The following is a 15066-nucleotide window of genomic DNA, read 5'->3' on the forward strand; positions in this document are numbered from 1 at the left end:
GCCAAGTTCTGTAACTGGATGGAGGGGAGGTGAGGCTGCTGTGGCAATTTTGCCCACCAGTTCATCCAGTAGGAAGGCTGAGCACATATTCCTAATTGGTATGTATGCACACACAAACAAAATATACTTGTCTGTCTGCACAAACATGTTGGGGATGCTAAATGGCAGGACTATCCATGCAGAAAGCACACTTGCCTTGCTAAGTGCCTGGAATTTGGGAAACTGGATAAGCAGATAAGCTTGTTCTAATCACATTCCTCTCTTGGCTTCTTGGGCACAGATAGAGACAGGATACCACTCTTGATAGACCTGTTTCCTCTCTTCATGTGACACTTTGCCCAGCAGCCAAAGAAATCTCTTCCTCTTTTCTCCAAGGACTTGAGAGGTGCTCCAGAAACTGGGCTGGTTCACTGGCTCCAGCTGTGAAGCCTCATAGTACCTCTATGTGTGTGGCAGCCCCATCTGTCCTTCCCTCAAAACAGCCAGCAGCTGCCTTCCCTCCCCATTGCCTTGAAGCTGTAAGGAAGGGTTAGGCGTGGGGAATGAAGAGCAGCCCTATGCAGCTTTTCTAATGCTGCTACTGGACTAGAGCATGGGCACTGTTGTTTAGCAAGAATGGATCTATGGTGTCAGAACGAATGAATTATTTTTGCACTGCTTTTCCTAGTGCTGAGACAGACCTTCACCTTCGTTGCTGGAGAAGGAGCTCTGTTGTCAGTGTGGCATGATACAGGCATTACCAAGGACCACTGGGCACTCAGTGCTTCACTGCCCTGAAGGACTGCAGCCTGCAAACAAAGGGCTCCTTTAAGTGAGAGAGCAGCCAGAGAAGCTAAAGAGCATTTTATTCTCAAAGCCTCCTCGGTCTTTACAGAACCAAATGAATCTAACTATGACAAAGAACAAACCTGAAGAGTAAGGAACAGTGGAATCCCAAGGCCTGAAGCTGTTCAGTGTCTGGCATGTTGGGATGTCAGAGTGCAGGCTGAATGGTGATGGTTGTCTGCTGCAGCACCTGCATGTTGCTCTATGGAAGGCTTCCATTAATAATGCCTGGTTACATCCATAATGTCTGCTGTACAATATCAGGATTTAATTTCAAGAAAATTTAAATACTGTCTGGAAGGAGGATCTGCCGCAGCCCCAGTCTTTTAATCCAGTTGTTAATTAACTCATGGCAAATGTCATTATCTCAATGCTCTTTATGCCCTCTGTATTCAGTCTTGTTGCATCTGTCTGTCAGGTAGTTATCAGCTCTTCTCTACTTTCTCTTGAAAGATTTGAATATCTCTTTTCTACTTTGTCTTGAAAGACCAAATGGCTCCCAGGCACTTTACAGCCAAATTTCCCTTTGCTTCTTCGCACTTGTCTCCATTCTTGCTGTTGCTGATGTGAGCTTTTTGTGTCATCTTGCTCCAATTTATCAGTGCCCACTTCCCGTGTAATTAATGCTGAGCAGCACTCAGAATTCCAGTTCTGTCAGTATCAGTGCTGCATACAGAAACTGGCTCTACAGCCTCCTGCTTTTAATGCCTATGGATAGGCTTCCGTGGGCTTTTGTGATAAATATGAACCTTGCACCCAGGATCCTGCTGAGCAGCTGAAATTACTATGACTCAGCTGTCATAATGATTAATGACTCAGCTTAATTGTTTGTTCTGCCCATCACTTGTAGAGACTTACTCAGAGAGAAGCAGTGCAGGGCCAAGAACTCATCCCCTGTGAAGATCACAAGAAATTCTCCTGTGTCAGAAGGAGAAAGAGTTGTCTGAGTGCACTGAAGTGACCTTTGCTTCATTCATAGGAGCCTTCATTTACTGAAGTCTGTTGGTATATCACTTTCTTCACCCTGAAGAGTTCCAGTGCATCAGGATCACTGACCACAAAACACAAAGCCCCACTGCAGAGTACTGCAAGCTAGTCCACCAGTTCCCTCCATCATAATGTATAGTTGATTAACTCAGTATCTTCCTTTCCATTCATAATCTAGGCCATGCAATAGCTCTTCCCAGGAAAAGAAGGCAACTGAAACCATGTAATTCCTCAAGTGGTCTCAGTCCTTTCAAATTTAGTCCAATGCTCACCTATACCTTTCCAACCCCCATCTACACTTTCTGGAACTGCTTCAGCATGTTGATAGCTCATGGAAACAGCTGACTAGTTTACAGGCAGTCCCCTACAATGCCCAGTTGCATTTTATCCCAACAGAGAAGATGTAATCCATCTCCTTGGAAACTATTTAATTGTTTCCATGTACTTAGAAGCAGGTAATATTTCACCGGCATCATAAGCTAGTACTTTCCCAAGCACAAGAGTAGAAATGCTACAGTTGTGTGCTATAGGATTATTAATGATGCCTCAGCATCATTATAGAACAGACAGGGGTGGAAGTCACCTCTTGGGATCATCTTGTCCACACCCCTGCTCAACCACAATTGTCAAGACCAGGTTGCCCAGGTTTATGTTGAGTCAGGTTTTGATTATCTCCATGGATGGAGGTGTAGGAGCTTATCTGAGCATCTTGTTTCAGTGCTGAACAGCTATCACAGTAAAGAAGTTTATATTCAGGTGGAGTTTCCTGTGTTACACTTTGTACACCACTGAGAAAAGTCTGGTTCCATCTTTATAATTGCTGACCAATGTTCTTTTGTCCAGGCTAACTAGTCCCGGCTGTCCCAGCCTCCTTAGGTACGAGAGATGTTCCAGACCTTTAATCATGTCTTTGGCCCTTGACTAGACTTGCTCCACTAACTTGGTACCTGTATCAAGGAACTCAGCATTGGACTTGGCACTCTATGTTTCTCACCGGGACTTAGCAGAGGAGGAGGATCTTCCACCTGCTCTTCCTGATGCAGCCCAGCATGCTGTTGGACACCTTTCTGCAAGGATTCATTGCTAGCTTATAGTCAACTTGCAATCCACCAAGACCCCATGTCCGTCTCTATAAAACTGCTTTCCAGCAGCTTCTCCAGGCTGATCAGTCCCACCTCTTTTAGTGGCTCCTCACATGACAGAAGCTCCAGTCCCCTAATCATCTTTTCTCTTTTCTGGACCAGTAAATTCATGTCTCTCTCACACCGGGAACCTGAGAACTGCTCACAGTTCTCCAGATGTGGACTTGCTAGTGCTGACAACACTGCCTAATGCTGAGCCCAGGATTGTGGTGGTTTTCTTTATCAGAAGGCTGTGTTGCTGGTTTATGGTCAAGTTAGTGTGTACCAGGACTCCCTGCCCACTCCTCCTCTGGTCCTTCTTTGCAGAGTTGCTTTCCAGTTGGTGAGTCTGAAGGGGTACTGGTGAATGTGTTCTTATTCTTCCCAAGGTGCAGCATATTGTATTTCCTTTAGTCAAACTTCACCAGGTTCCCTTCTGCCTATTTCCCCAGTCTATTGTAGTGCCTATGAGTGGCAGTACAGCCATCTCTTCTGCAAGTCACTCCTCCCATTTTCACATCATCTGCAAACTAGCTGTGGGTGCACTCTGTCCTATCATCCAGGTAAACTGTATGGCCCCAGTATCAACCCCTGTGGTGCATCACTGATGACAGGGCTCCAGCTGGTCTTTGTGTCAGTGATGACAATCCTCTGGGCCCAGCCATTCAGCTGGATTTCAGTTCAACTCACTGCTCCCTTGTCTAGACAGACAGTACTTCCTCAGCTTGTCTGCAAGGTTGTTATGGAGACAGTGTCAATTGTTCTTTCCTCATCCATCCAGCAGTCATTTCACTGTATTAAAGCTACCAGGTTAGTTAAGCATTTTTCCTTTTCACCTTTTCATCCCTCATGTCCCTAGAAATGGTGACAAGGATTGATTATTCCCTGACCTTCCCAGGGAACAAAGTAAAACTGAAAAGCCTGAAGTTCCCTGGATTCTTTTTCTTGTTCTTCTTGAAGATGGGAGTGATATTTGCTCTCTTCCAGTCCTCAGGAGCCTCTTGGAATTGCTTTTAAAGGTAACCAAAAATGGCCTTGCAATGGAAACAATCTGTTACTTCAGCACTGATGTGTTCTATCAGTCCCATGGATTTGTATGTCTGGCTTACTTAATGTTCTCCAACCTACTGTTTCTCCATTGAGAGTAAATCTTTATTGCTTCAAACTTTACCTCTGATCCCAGGGCTGAAGGTCAGTCTTACCAATCAAGAAGAAGTGAAGAAGGCATTGAATACATTTATATTTTCTGTGTCCTTTATCACTGAGTCTCCTGCCTCATCCAGCAGAAGGCCCACATTTCTCTTCCCTTTTGCTGCAAAAGTGCTTAAGGGTACCTTTCTCATTGCCCTTCACCAGGCTCACCAGGCTGGCTTTGGCTTTCTTAACCCCATCCCTGCACGCTAGTAGAAAAGCAGCTTTACTTGTTTGACTATTTCCAGAATGTTGCCTTAACATTAAAAAATTGTTGCCTGCAATTTTGGATGTTTCCAACCTGAGTCCCAGGAGTGCTGCTTCACACACTGCTCAGCTCCAGCCCCATAATAATGCAACTGCCTCCTCCTGTACAAAATCTGCAAGATTCTCTGCTGCCATGTAATTTTTGTACTAGATAAGTAGCAGAGATCATATTGTATACCTGCCTGGCCTTTGCAAATGAAATGTAAAGGCTTGAAAGGTCTCAGGAATGAACCTAGTGTGACTTTTTTTCTTCATGGCCTTTTGACAAAGAAAAGTAATGGCATCCTGGTGACCCTCCTAAAGATCATTGCCAGCAGCTTGAGGGAGGTTGCCTGTCCACGTCTGAAGAACTGTGTCTGGTTGTAGATTCCTATATATAAGAAGGATATGGACGTATTAGTGTAAGTGCAGTTAAGAAGCCACTAAGACAATTAAGGGAAAGGAGCATCTGTCATGGCAGCAGAGGCTAAGAGAGCTGTGGCTGTTCACCCTTGAGCAGAGGAATCCTCTACACAATGTATACATTCCTAATGGTATAGGGGAATAAAGAAAAACACCTCTGTAACTCCTGCTATGTAACACCAGGACAGATGACATGGATTCGCCCATTTTAATTTTGTCCCTTTAGCTTGACATTTACTGAGGCAGCCTTGTGAGAGTGAGGACATCATAGTCCATAGTTGAAAAACAGTTTACAGGAGTTAGGAGTTGAAGGGAGATGGTTTTATAGAATGGATTTCATGCAAGTGAGACAACAGATGTGGCAAGAGTAAGATCACACAGTCAGCTTCTCCAAATGTTCCCCTCCTGGTTCTCCCTATATATGCCTTGTTTTGTCCTTGTTCATTACAGTGCTGCACACTGCAGCTGTGATGCTGGCAGGCAGTAGGGGTGGATACCTGATTCTGACTGCTTGCATGAAAAAAATATTTCTCTTCTATTTCCTTCCAGCCAATCCCTTGGGCATTCTTATAGCAAACTTGTTGTCCCCTGCACTAGTTCCTGAAGGAAAGCACATTCCATTGATGGTAAATGAGAACTGCTTTAATCAGTCAGCTGGGTTGATTTGGGTCCAGCTGATTTATTTGTTTGGAGGTGGTGGAGCTGGAAAGACTGGTAACTTGTCTTGTCCTTCTGTTGCATAGCTGGGTATTTATGCTGTCCCAGCAGTAACAGCCTGTGCTCTAGCAACTCTGGGGATTCGTGAGAAGGTCCCACCAACGCCTCCATCAGCCAGTGCCACCAACTCCAACTCACAGCCATTCTTCACAGGGCTCAAAATGGTAAGTGTTGCAACCTAGAGACTGCCATGCTCGAGTGAGGGATGCAGCCCTGCAAGGAGGGGATATGCTGAACAATCTGCCTACAAAAGAGACTCTGAATGCCCCTCCTCCAAACCTGCCATGGAAGCCCCTTAAAGGAGATCAGTATTCCTTCCTTCCTCAGGGAGTGGAAGCTGCTCACAGCAAAGCTGCAAGAGACACTGTCTGATCAATCACCTGTGGGCTGGCAGTCGTTCAGATAGCTCAAACAGGCAGACTTGGGCTTATCCAAGAGGACCATACAACTTGAATCTTCTGAACAGATGTGGTAACAGTTAGGATAGCACATGGCAAAGCAAAGAAGAATTTGAGCACTGAAGACTTCCTCCCTCCCTAACATGGTCCCCATTGAAACTTGTCCTCTGGCTGAATTGCCGGGACAAAGCCACACCTTTGTCCATGATCATGGGGTTACCTTGTCAGCAATTTCAACTGAGGAGTCAGAGCCACTGACCCTCAAGTCTGCTGTCGCAGACAGGCCTTTTTCCTCCTCCACTTATTTACATTAATTTCTTTTTTTAGCTCCTGAGAAACAAGCCATACATCATCCTTGCAGTGTGTTTTGGAGGAGGAATTGGGATGTTCACCTGCTTTTCAGCTCTGCTGGAACAGATCCTTTGTGAAAAGGGGTATTCAAATGTGAGTCTTCTTCCTTTTCTCCCCACTGTCCACATTGTCTATGATACAGTCAGATTGATATTCCCTTATAAAGGACTCAGAGCAAAATGAAGACAATTGAATATGCTGCAGTCTCATATCTTATTTGCTCATGTTATCTAATATAGATTAAGCAGCAGATTAATCCAGAACACAGTCAGACTCTTAGTATAATAGATGACCTGCATTTTCATTACTGCCCATGGCCAGGCTCCCATTTGCAAACAAAAATTTTTTCAGGAAAAAAGAATATTGTGATTTTTCTAAGCCACTCCAGAGCACTGCTTATGCAGCCTTCTGTCACCTACTCCAGAGTAGAATGGGGCCCAGGCAGGCCCTAGAGTGAAGCCGAAGACCAGCTGATGCAAGCACCTTTTCCTCTTTGGACAGATTTACATGAAGCCAGGGCAGTAGAAGAGGTCAGTGGTACTGTAACAGCCGTTTCTTCATCCTTCTCATGAAGCAGGTGCTACTTTTACAGTTCAGCACAGTATGTGCACAGCTGGGTCCTGCTGCTCTCCCCCTCCTGCTTATTAGGAGGCCCCCCCAGTTCAGGCGTTTCCTCTCAGCAGGCTGCACTTCAGTTCTGGTATATGTATTGCCATGGGGGTCCTCTTAAAACACCTCTCCATCTGTTACATATGCACATTAACATGTCTGGCTTCTGTCCACCCCCTCTTCAGCTCCCAGATCTGATGATATCTGGCTCAGGGCTCTATAGCCAGGTCACATTTTGCACACTCCATTGGCTTTTAACTGGAAACCTCTTAAACTTTGCAGCCTTGCTTTATGTGCATCCTGATTTTGTCTCTGTGTGACTGGCTTGTCCTGGCCCTTTAGCCCAGAGAAGCTATTCCATATACCCTTTCCTTCCAGTGCCACTCAGGGTCCCAAAAATGCTTTTCCAAATTTGTTAAAAGCTTCTCTGCTTTCAGGATTGCTGTCTGCGTTTGAGTTCTTATGGAGCTCAAGAAGTGCTACAAGCAAAGGGCAATCACTGCAGGCAACAGAGCATGTACCCTATCCTAGCCACTGCTCACTGCCTCTCTAGTTAGACTTTGACTCAGCTGGTGTCTCCTCTAACATGCTTTGGGTGTCCCAGTGCAGGTCCCTGGTTAGAAAAGGGCCGGGAGGGTAATTATAGACATCAGCAGGTACCAAGGCAGTTGGGCCCATTGTCACCAGTATGGACAAATCACCTGACTGCCCCTGGAAGAGCCCTGTGGCTCCAGGCTGGAAAATTTAATGCCAGGGACCTGCTATGGCTCTGCATCCAGCCTCCCTTGACAGGTGTACAGAGACTTGTCATCCTTTGGGAGTGCTGTTACCATGCTGCCCCCACACACTTGTAAAAGCACCTGGACTCTGTCATTTACTACTCATAGCCCTCTGATGGCCTCAGCTACTGCAATGGGCAAAGAAGCTTTTCCTACCTCAGTAATGAACCACTGGTAGCTGGCAGATGGGTCAGTGACATTAAAACGTCTTTCCTAACTGCTCTAGTTTCTCATTACTTGTTCTTCTGCCTTCCAGGACTTTGCTGGCCTGAATGGTGCACTGTTCACAGTCTGTGGTTTGTTGGGTGCTTTCCTGCTAGGCATGTATGTTGATCGGACAAGGAAGTTCATAGAGTCCACCAAGATCAGTTTCTGTCTGAGTGCGCTTGCCAGCATCATGTTTGCAGTGGTGAGTTCTCCCTTGCATTGTGCCATTCTCGTGGGCTTATTTCTGTTGCTATCTGATTAATCATCAAGTTAAATCAAGGTCATTTGATGTCATGGTGTTTATTAAGCCCTGTGTTATCCTTTGGGATTATCTCTTTGGGCTAGGAATTTCTTGTTTTAAAGAAAAACCCTTTACTGAGGATTTGACAGTCACTGTGGAGCCTGAGACAGACTGAATTGGGATAAAGATAAATAGGCATAATTTTACTTCTCCATACTGGATCACCATTTGCTTACTGACTCCTGAGACCATTCTTTTAAAGAAAAAAAGAAAGGGAACTGCTAAGTATTTATATCACAAAAATGAACAAGAATGTCATATTTTTCCAACTCCTGCCTTTAACAGTGGTAAGTATTAGGGTTGTGACATTAGTGGGAAGGACCTAGTTATAGTCTAGCTCTGAAGTAGTTCCTTGAGAGAGACAAGAGAGGCAGAAGAGGAAAACACTTGAATTCAGCCAGGAGAGGAATGCACAACCTGGAGAATTACACCCATGAGGCCAAGTTACAAGTACTGCACTCAAGCACAGCCATTGCCAATGGGAGCCATCACACAGCAGGAATCTGATCACAACACACAGCACCACAGAGAACCCAGAATGGTGCAGGTTTCTGCTTTCCCAGCAGTCTTATCCTGTGCATTTCTCTTGTGTGATAAAAAATCCAGACTTTCACTAGAGGGTGATCACACCTTCCCTGGGACCAAGGCCCCAGAGATTGTAGTTCCATTTGGAAGAGACAGACAAATATAATGCTTTTGTCAATGTAGGATAAGGTGCCTAAAGCACACCTTGCATTTTCCCTTTTTATTTTCTGGCATTTGTTTTGAGGATGATCTGAATACAATCCAGCTTGCAGGGACTCAGGTGAAGCACTGAATAGGTAAGAGGCTATGTTGGGAGCAACAAGCAAACCTATTCCTCCTGCCCTTCCCTCCTCACCTTCATCCCATCCAGAAGAACTGTTAGTTCAAAGTGGTAGAACAAAAATCACCCATTCAAATCTGTTTGATCCCTTTGTGCTTTGAACTCTGATTCCAGACACATAGAGTTTTCCTTGACATAACCAGTTTAGCTGGGCCAGGTTTGCTGCCATCCCAGGACAGACACCTTGTGCTCCTCTCTGGGAATTTATTACATGGTGAAGGAAGGAGGTACTAGCAGCATGGCTGTAAAGTACTTTGTCTTTAGTAGCATTGGCTGAACAAGGTCATGCTCTTCCCTCTAGAGTTAGGGACAGGCTGTTCTAGGCACTAAACTAATCTCCAGGTTTTGTAAATGTTTCAGGTGGTTTTTTTGTTTGCATTTTTGTTTAGATCTTTTGATGTTAAAATCCTAGTGTTACAAATGTGTGTCTGACTGATTTTCCCTACCATTGAGCTGCAGCAACCCACAATTCTCACAAGTAATCTAATGCAAACATAATTTCCAAGATATTATGTTGCTTTGGGACAAAGGTGTGTGTTTCACTTGGCCCTAGAGAGATGTTGAACGTACTACTGTTAAGTTACTGACCAGTGAAATTACTGTAGTACAACTACACCAGTGCTTTTCAGATAATTCTGCTGATCCTCTCCTTACTTCAGTTCAACAGACACCTCTCCATTTTGTAGCCTTCTGTTGACTTTAGAGGGCTGAAAGTAAAAAATTGTTTTCAGGAAAAGGTAGGGAATATACTGGTGAGCCACCCCCTGAGACTTTCTGCAGGTTAAAAGTTCAGAGACTTTCTGCAAAACAGTGCTGGCATTGAGACTTTGGTATTGTTTTGTTTTGCCTACAGACTTCTCGGTTCAGACATCAGGCCATCACGTTGGCCATCACCAGTTCGCTCTTTGGTTTCTTTGGTTTTGCCATCTACCCCATTGCCATGGAGCTGGCTGTGGAGTGCTCCTACCCCGTAGGAGAAGGTACATCTACAGGCCTGATTTTTGTTGCAAGGTAAGCAGGCAGATTAAATCCAATTGAAACGTGAGCTTGGGTTCCAACACTCACACACACATGCACAGGGATGTGGGTGCAGATAGACATATCAGTGCTTGCCGTCCTGCTGAATGTCTTTCTGGTGTCTGTGCACATGCCCCTGGCAAGGGGAGCTGGCTGGCTAAGCCATGGAGATGAAGAGCTAAATGTTTTAAAAAGGGAGGACTCTGTGGAAGAGGCTAAGAAAAGCAGTAGGGAAAATGAAGGTCTCCCTTGGTTGGCCAAAGTATGATTTAACCATGCCCAGCACCACCTGCCTCTGAAGTAGATGGGGGCTACGTGGCTAATAGAGGCACCATTCCCACAACAGTACAGGGATGAGTCAGTTCCCAGTGCTCTGTTGAGGGACAGTGACTGTCCTTCCAGTTATCAATTTACCTGCCTAGGGCTGCCTCTGGATTTCAGCAGGAATGACTTGCTGGAGCTCTAAGCAGTGACACCAGTGATATGTGTTTGTGTCAGGAGGAGGTGCAGCAGCAAGAAACGTCAGTGAGGGGCGTCAGACACTGCCTTTGAAGGCTGTTGTCTCTTACAGGTTGTGGACTTAGTGACTGCTGCCAGCCAGCTGTGAATGAGGAGGAGGCTGAAGCCACTGCCTTTTTTTATATCCTCAGTCCTGCAGTGAGAAGTGTTTCCAAGTCTCTGCCTAGTGAATATGCCTCAGGTTTTTGACAGGTGTAGTTCAACACCTGCTCGCCTTCAGAGGGAGTATATAGTGATCCTGCCACCCTAGCCCTCTGTCTGAAGTTGACCTGGACACCCCGTGGGACAGAACCAGTTAACCAAATGCCTGGGCCAGAGGAATCCAGCAGTAGCTTTCTCTGCTAGAAGGACCATGCTGCAGAAAGAGACATTATTCTCTTCCAGCTGGGGAAGGTGGCCCTGTCTGCAGCACTGGTACCTCAGGCAGGTAACATAACTGCATGTTGTCTTCTCCCCACAGCCAGATTGAGGGTGTGATTTTAATGATTCTTCTACAAGCTCTCACTGTCCGTGTTTCTGAGGATCCATTTTCCACCTGTGCCCTTGACCAGGATGGAGCCCTGGACTGGACAAGTAAGTATGTTCTTGGAAATTATGCTGGACACTTGGTTGCACCCCAGGTACTCCCCACTCTTCTCCAGGTCTCAGTGTGAGGAACCCTGCAAGTCTGATTCCTATTGTAGAATATCTTCTAACCCCCTTTCTGAGTCTGATGGTGCACTCCTTGCTGCTCCTGCTAAACCAATCCTGCAAGATTGAAATAGAAAGAACTCTATGGTGCCATGAATGCCACTGCTGGTCTGGGTTAAAATTTCTCTTGCAGTCACCCTGCAGAGGCTTGAGTTTCATAAAACTGGAAAGCAGTTGTTCTGAGGGGAAGACACTGTCCATGTAGCATAACCAGGGCAGGTTTTCATATCGGAGGCCAAGGTTACAAATGCTTTGACTGAAAGCTACATCCCTTTATTCTGCACAGACAGCTGCCTGTATTTGAGCTTTTTTCTCACTTACTCCAGATTTCCCTTCCTTTCCTAGCTGGTCAGAAGAGACAGCAACTGAGATCAACAGGAGCACATAAGTGTTTTCAGTGCAGGCTAAACCCTAGTCTTGATCTCTCAGCTGGTTCATGCCACCTGGGGACACCGTAGGCAAAGGCTGACCATCACCTATTAAATATATCCTGCTTAGCTGAGCAGAAACTCCCCAGAATAAGGTCTGCTAGCTGTAAGGGATCAAGGCTTCGTAATAACTGTCCCCGAAAAGCAATTTGACTGCTTCACCTATGAAAGTCTGCAATTTGCCATTTAATCAGATCAGAGCTGGATCTTGGGATTAGGTACCCATTCATATTCCTTTTGTGGTCTGATACATACAGGAAAAAAAACCTGTGGAGAAGGAGATGATGTTCATTTGGGACACTGGTGAAATTAGAACTACTTCCAGGCTTTGTTGCATAGTCTTTTAGATATACTTTTTCTTTCCCTTCAGAAAAGATTCTTTAAACACAAATTTGTCATCAGTAAAAGTTCATGTTAAGTGTACTTTTCTACACGTTGCTCTCAGATGATGTTACAAGAATCTGTGTACAGCACTATCTGTGTGGAGCTGTTCCCTTGTGGAGCTCAAGTGATTTGATTCAATCTTTTTTGTAATGTTTTTCACTAGCCCCCAGGACACAAACGTGTACACTTACAGAGGGACACACACTCCTACAAGCACAGTGTCTGCTCTGATGTAAGACCTCCAGCCTGGGGGGTCATGCAGAACAGTGTTCTGGAAGCCTTCCACATTTTAAGTATATACTCTTTCTATGCCAGTGGTAGGTAAAGCAAGACTTGTCTGTTACCAAACTGGTAATGTCCCACTATGGTCTGCACCCTGTCCTCAGGGGTACCCCTTGGCAGGAGGTCAGACAGAATGTGTTGTTTTGGGGAGTTGGCCTGTCCATTTCTGCACCCATGGGGAGTTTTGGCTTCACTGCCTAAAAGCGTATCTCTCTCACAGCTCCGGTTCTGGTGCTGGCTGGCCTCTGCAGTGGTATGGCTTGTTTCTACGTCATCTTCTTCCACACTGACTACAAGCGGCTCCATGCTGAGACAATCAGTGCTGATTTGGTCAAGGCAGAAGATGCAGTGACAGCACATGTTCCTGAATCCTAAACAGGCCAAAAGGGGATGCCAAGGGCCAGGACTCAGACTAGTGGGCATGGACCAATCCTGAGCTGGTACACTGGGATATCTGTGTCATGTTGCACAATAAGCAAGGACTAGAGCAAATAGCACCTTTGCTGTACATCTCTCAGTCTTGTGTTTATGTGGGGATCTGGGCTGTTAAGGGCTGTCCTGCCAGAAAGGTCAAAGTGGCAATGGACAACTATGCTCACAACTAAAATTTTTAGCTGACTTAATGCAACCTAAAGAAATGCCACAGTGGAGGGTAGCATCGTATTTCAGCCATTTTTAAATTTTCATGTACGTGGATCAAGGGTGAAGGTTTCAGAAAGATGGAAGCTGTGCCTACCACAAACCCAGTGGAAAACTTCTATTTAAGGACTGTGGTACAGCATAACAACTCTTCCATTCATGTTGGAAGTAATTGTGCCTTTTAACTAAAGGACAGTAGAAGCTAGAGCATCCTTCGATTCCAGTGGGGATATGTAAGTATGTGATCTGTAATGGAAGTTTGTTACAATAAGTCACTTTCTCTTCTACAAGAAAAGAAAAGTCTTGCCTGTAGTGCTGCCTATAAAAGAAAATATCAGTAAACAGCAGAAGTTAAATACAGCAGCATTTCTCACCCCTCTGCTTCCCTGAAAAATGCTGAGACATTCAGGATTAGCTTGTTTTACTTGGGATTCTGTTTCTTCACCTCTCTTGCAATTTCAGTGGTTTAAGTTTCCACAAGAAGATGAAATTGCTGGTTTAGTATTAGACTAATGTCATGCTCTCCTATAAAGCATCACTCCTTTGGGAATGACACTGTAGTGCCTGGCATGATGGAAGCTGGCAGAAGAACTGGCAATGGTGACACTAGTGCAGGGACTTGTCATAAGTTTCTGCAGGTGACAGGGGCTTTGGGGAGGAGACCAAGTAAGAAACAACATCAAAAAACACCTGTTCTCTCTGCAACTGACATCTATTCTTTAGTGTTAAATGAGATGGGAAGTGACACAAAAGATCCCATTTGGAGTTCAGTTACACTGACGATTACAATGGGCACAACTGGATTTTTCATTTTACAGAACTTCCACAGCAGTGTAATGTCCTGCTTTGATTTCAGGTCTAGGTGTACTACCTGAGAAATTCTTACTTTATAACACTTAGAGAATCTGAGTACTTGCTGATTAAGGGACTTTGATGCAAATTGAACCTGTGAGTAAGTTCATCCAGTCCAGCTAGAAGACAGTCCCAATGCCAAGAACACACTGTGCCTGAGGAACTCTGTACAAAGGAGCTCTATCAGTGCCTGAACTCTCTCCCCCATTAGCAACTGGAAGGCTCTCCCTTTGTAAAACACATGTTTGCATCCTTCTAAGGAGCCTGCTTGTTCCTACAGTTCCAGCTATGCTCTCACTAGTAAGCACTGATGTTTGTCAAAAGGAGCAGGAAAGAAGTCTGAAACCAAAGTGAAACAAGATTGTTTAAACCTGTCAGAGGAATGAGATAGCTGTCTTTTGCAAAATTAGCTGGTCAGTTCTGCAGCCCTGGAACTAACACACCAAACAGATTAACGCCAAATTTACCTGCCACTTCTGAATTCCACTGTACTGGGAAGCAAGAAGCACTTGATACTTTATAATTTTATATATTTACAAATGTTTATTTTTTTTTTTAATAAAGGGTGGTTTAAGAAAGGATTAACCTCTTCTCACTGTATCATCTTTTAAAAAGTATTTTATAGATGTAAGGGTGTGTTGGATCTGCAGCACAAAGCATAGGCCCCTGTATTTGCTAGATGTGCTTACACTGACAATCTGTGAGGTATAATCTCAGAATAATCTCAGATTCTTAAAATGACCATGTGAAATTAGCTGTAGGATAAACTATGGTTAGCTCTGTTTTGAAGGATAGGTTAAAGGAGTAAGGAGATACTGCCAGAAACTGTCTCCAAAACCTGCTGTTGCCCTGGTGAGAGAGTCTGCCTTGCACCAGCTGAGACACTATTATCTTCATCCAAGCACATAAAAGAGATGATAAAAAGGGGAGACTTTTCTGTCTACTAATGCATGAGATATAGAGATGTGTAAGGCTCTTTTTGGATTCCTGATGAGTAGTTGCTCCCTCACTCTATGGTTTGTCATACGCTGACAGTGTGCCATAAAGGTGTGATGGCACTGTCAAGCAGTGAGGCCAGACAGCTCATGCAGGTACCTGCTTTGCAGCATTAGCTGTTCCTGCTGGCTCAGCTAACTTCCCAGTTTGTGTTTAGAACAAAAGAGGCTCGAGTGTCCATGCTAGTCTGTAATTACCACCACAGCTGAAGGAGACTTTCTGCTGTGTACTCTTCAAGA

The 15066-nt window shown here is 44.9% G+C and overlaps 1 protein-coding gene across 1 annotated transcript in view; it reads left to right on the forward strand.

Annotated features, from left to right (window-relative positions):
- The window catches only part of SLC49A3 (solute carrier family 49 member 3), a 25893-nt gene extending 12020 nt beyond the window's left edge, over positions 1 to 13873 (forward strand). Inside the window, exons 4-10 of the mRNA XM_071424628.1 lie at positions 5343 to 5419; positions 5537 to 5674; positions 6236 to 6352; positions 7904 to 8056; positions 9874 to 10031; positions 11017 to 11129; positions 12561 to 13873. Coding sequence (XP_071280729.1) covers positions 5343 to 5419; positions 5537 to 5674; positions 6236 to 6352; positions 7904 to 8056; positions 9874 to 10031; positions 11017 to 11129; positions 12561 to 12715 — 911 coding nt within the window. The 3' untranslated portion in view covers positions 12716 to 13873. The remainder of the gene's footprint in view (positions 1 to 5342; positions 5420 to 5536; positions 5675 to 6235; positions 6353 to 7903; positions 8057 to 9873; positions 10032 to 11016; positions 11130 to 12560) is intronic.
- The last annotated feature ends 1193 nt before the right edge of the window (positions 13874 to 15066 follow it).

The sequence above is a fragment of the Agelaius tricolor genome, unplaced genomic scaffold (assembly GCF_023055355.1).
Source record: "Agelaius tricolor isolate 1412-34295 unplaced genomic scaffold, bAgeTri1.0.p SCAF_4, whole genome shotgun sequence".
NCBI lineage: Eukaryota > Metazoa > Chordata > Aves > Passeriformes > Icteridae > Agelaius > Agelaius tricolor.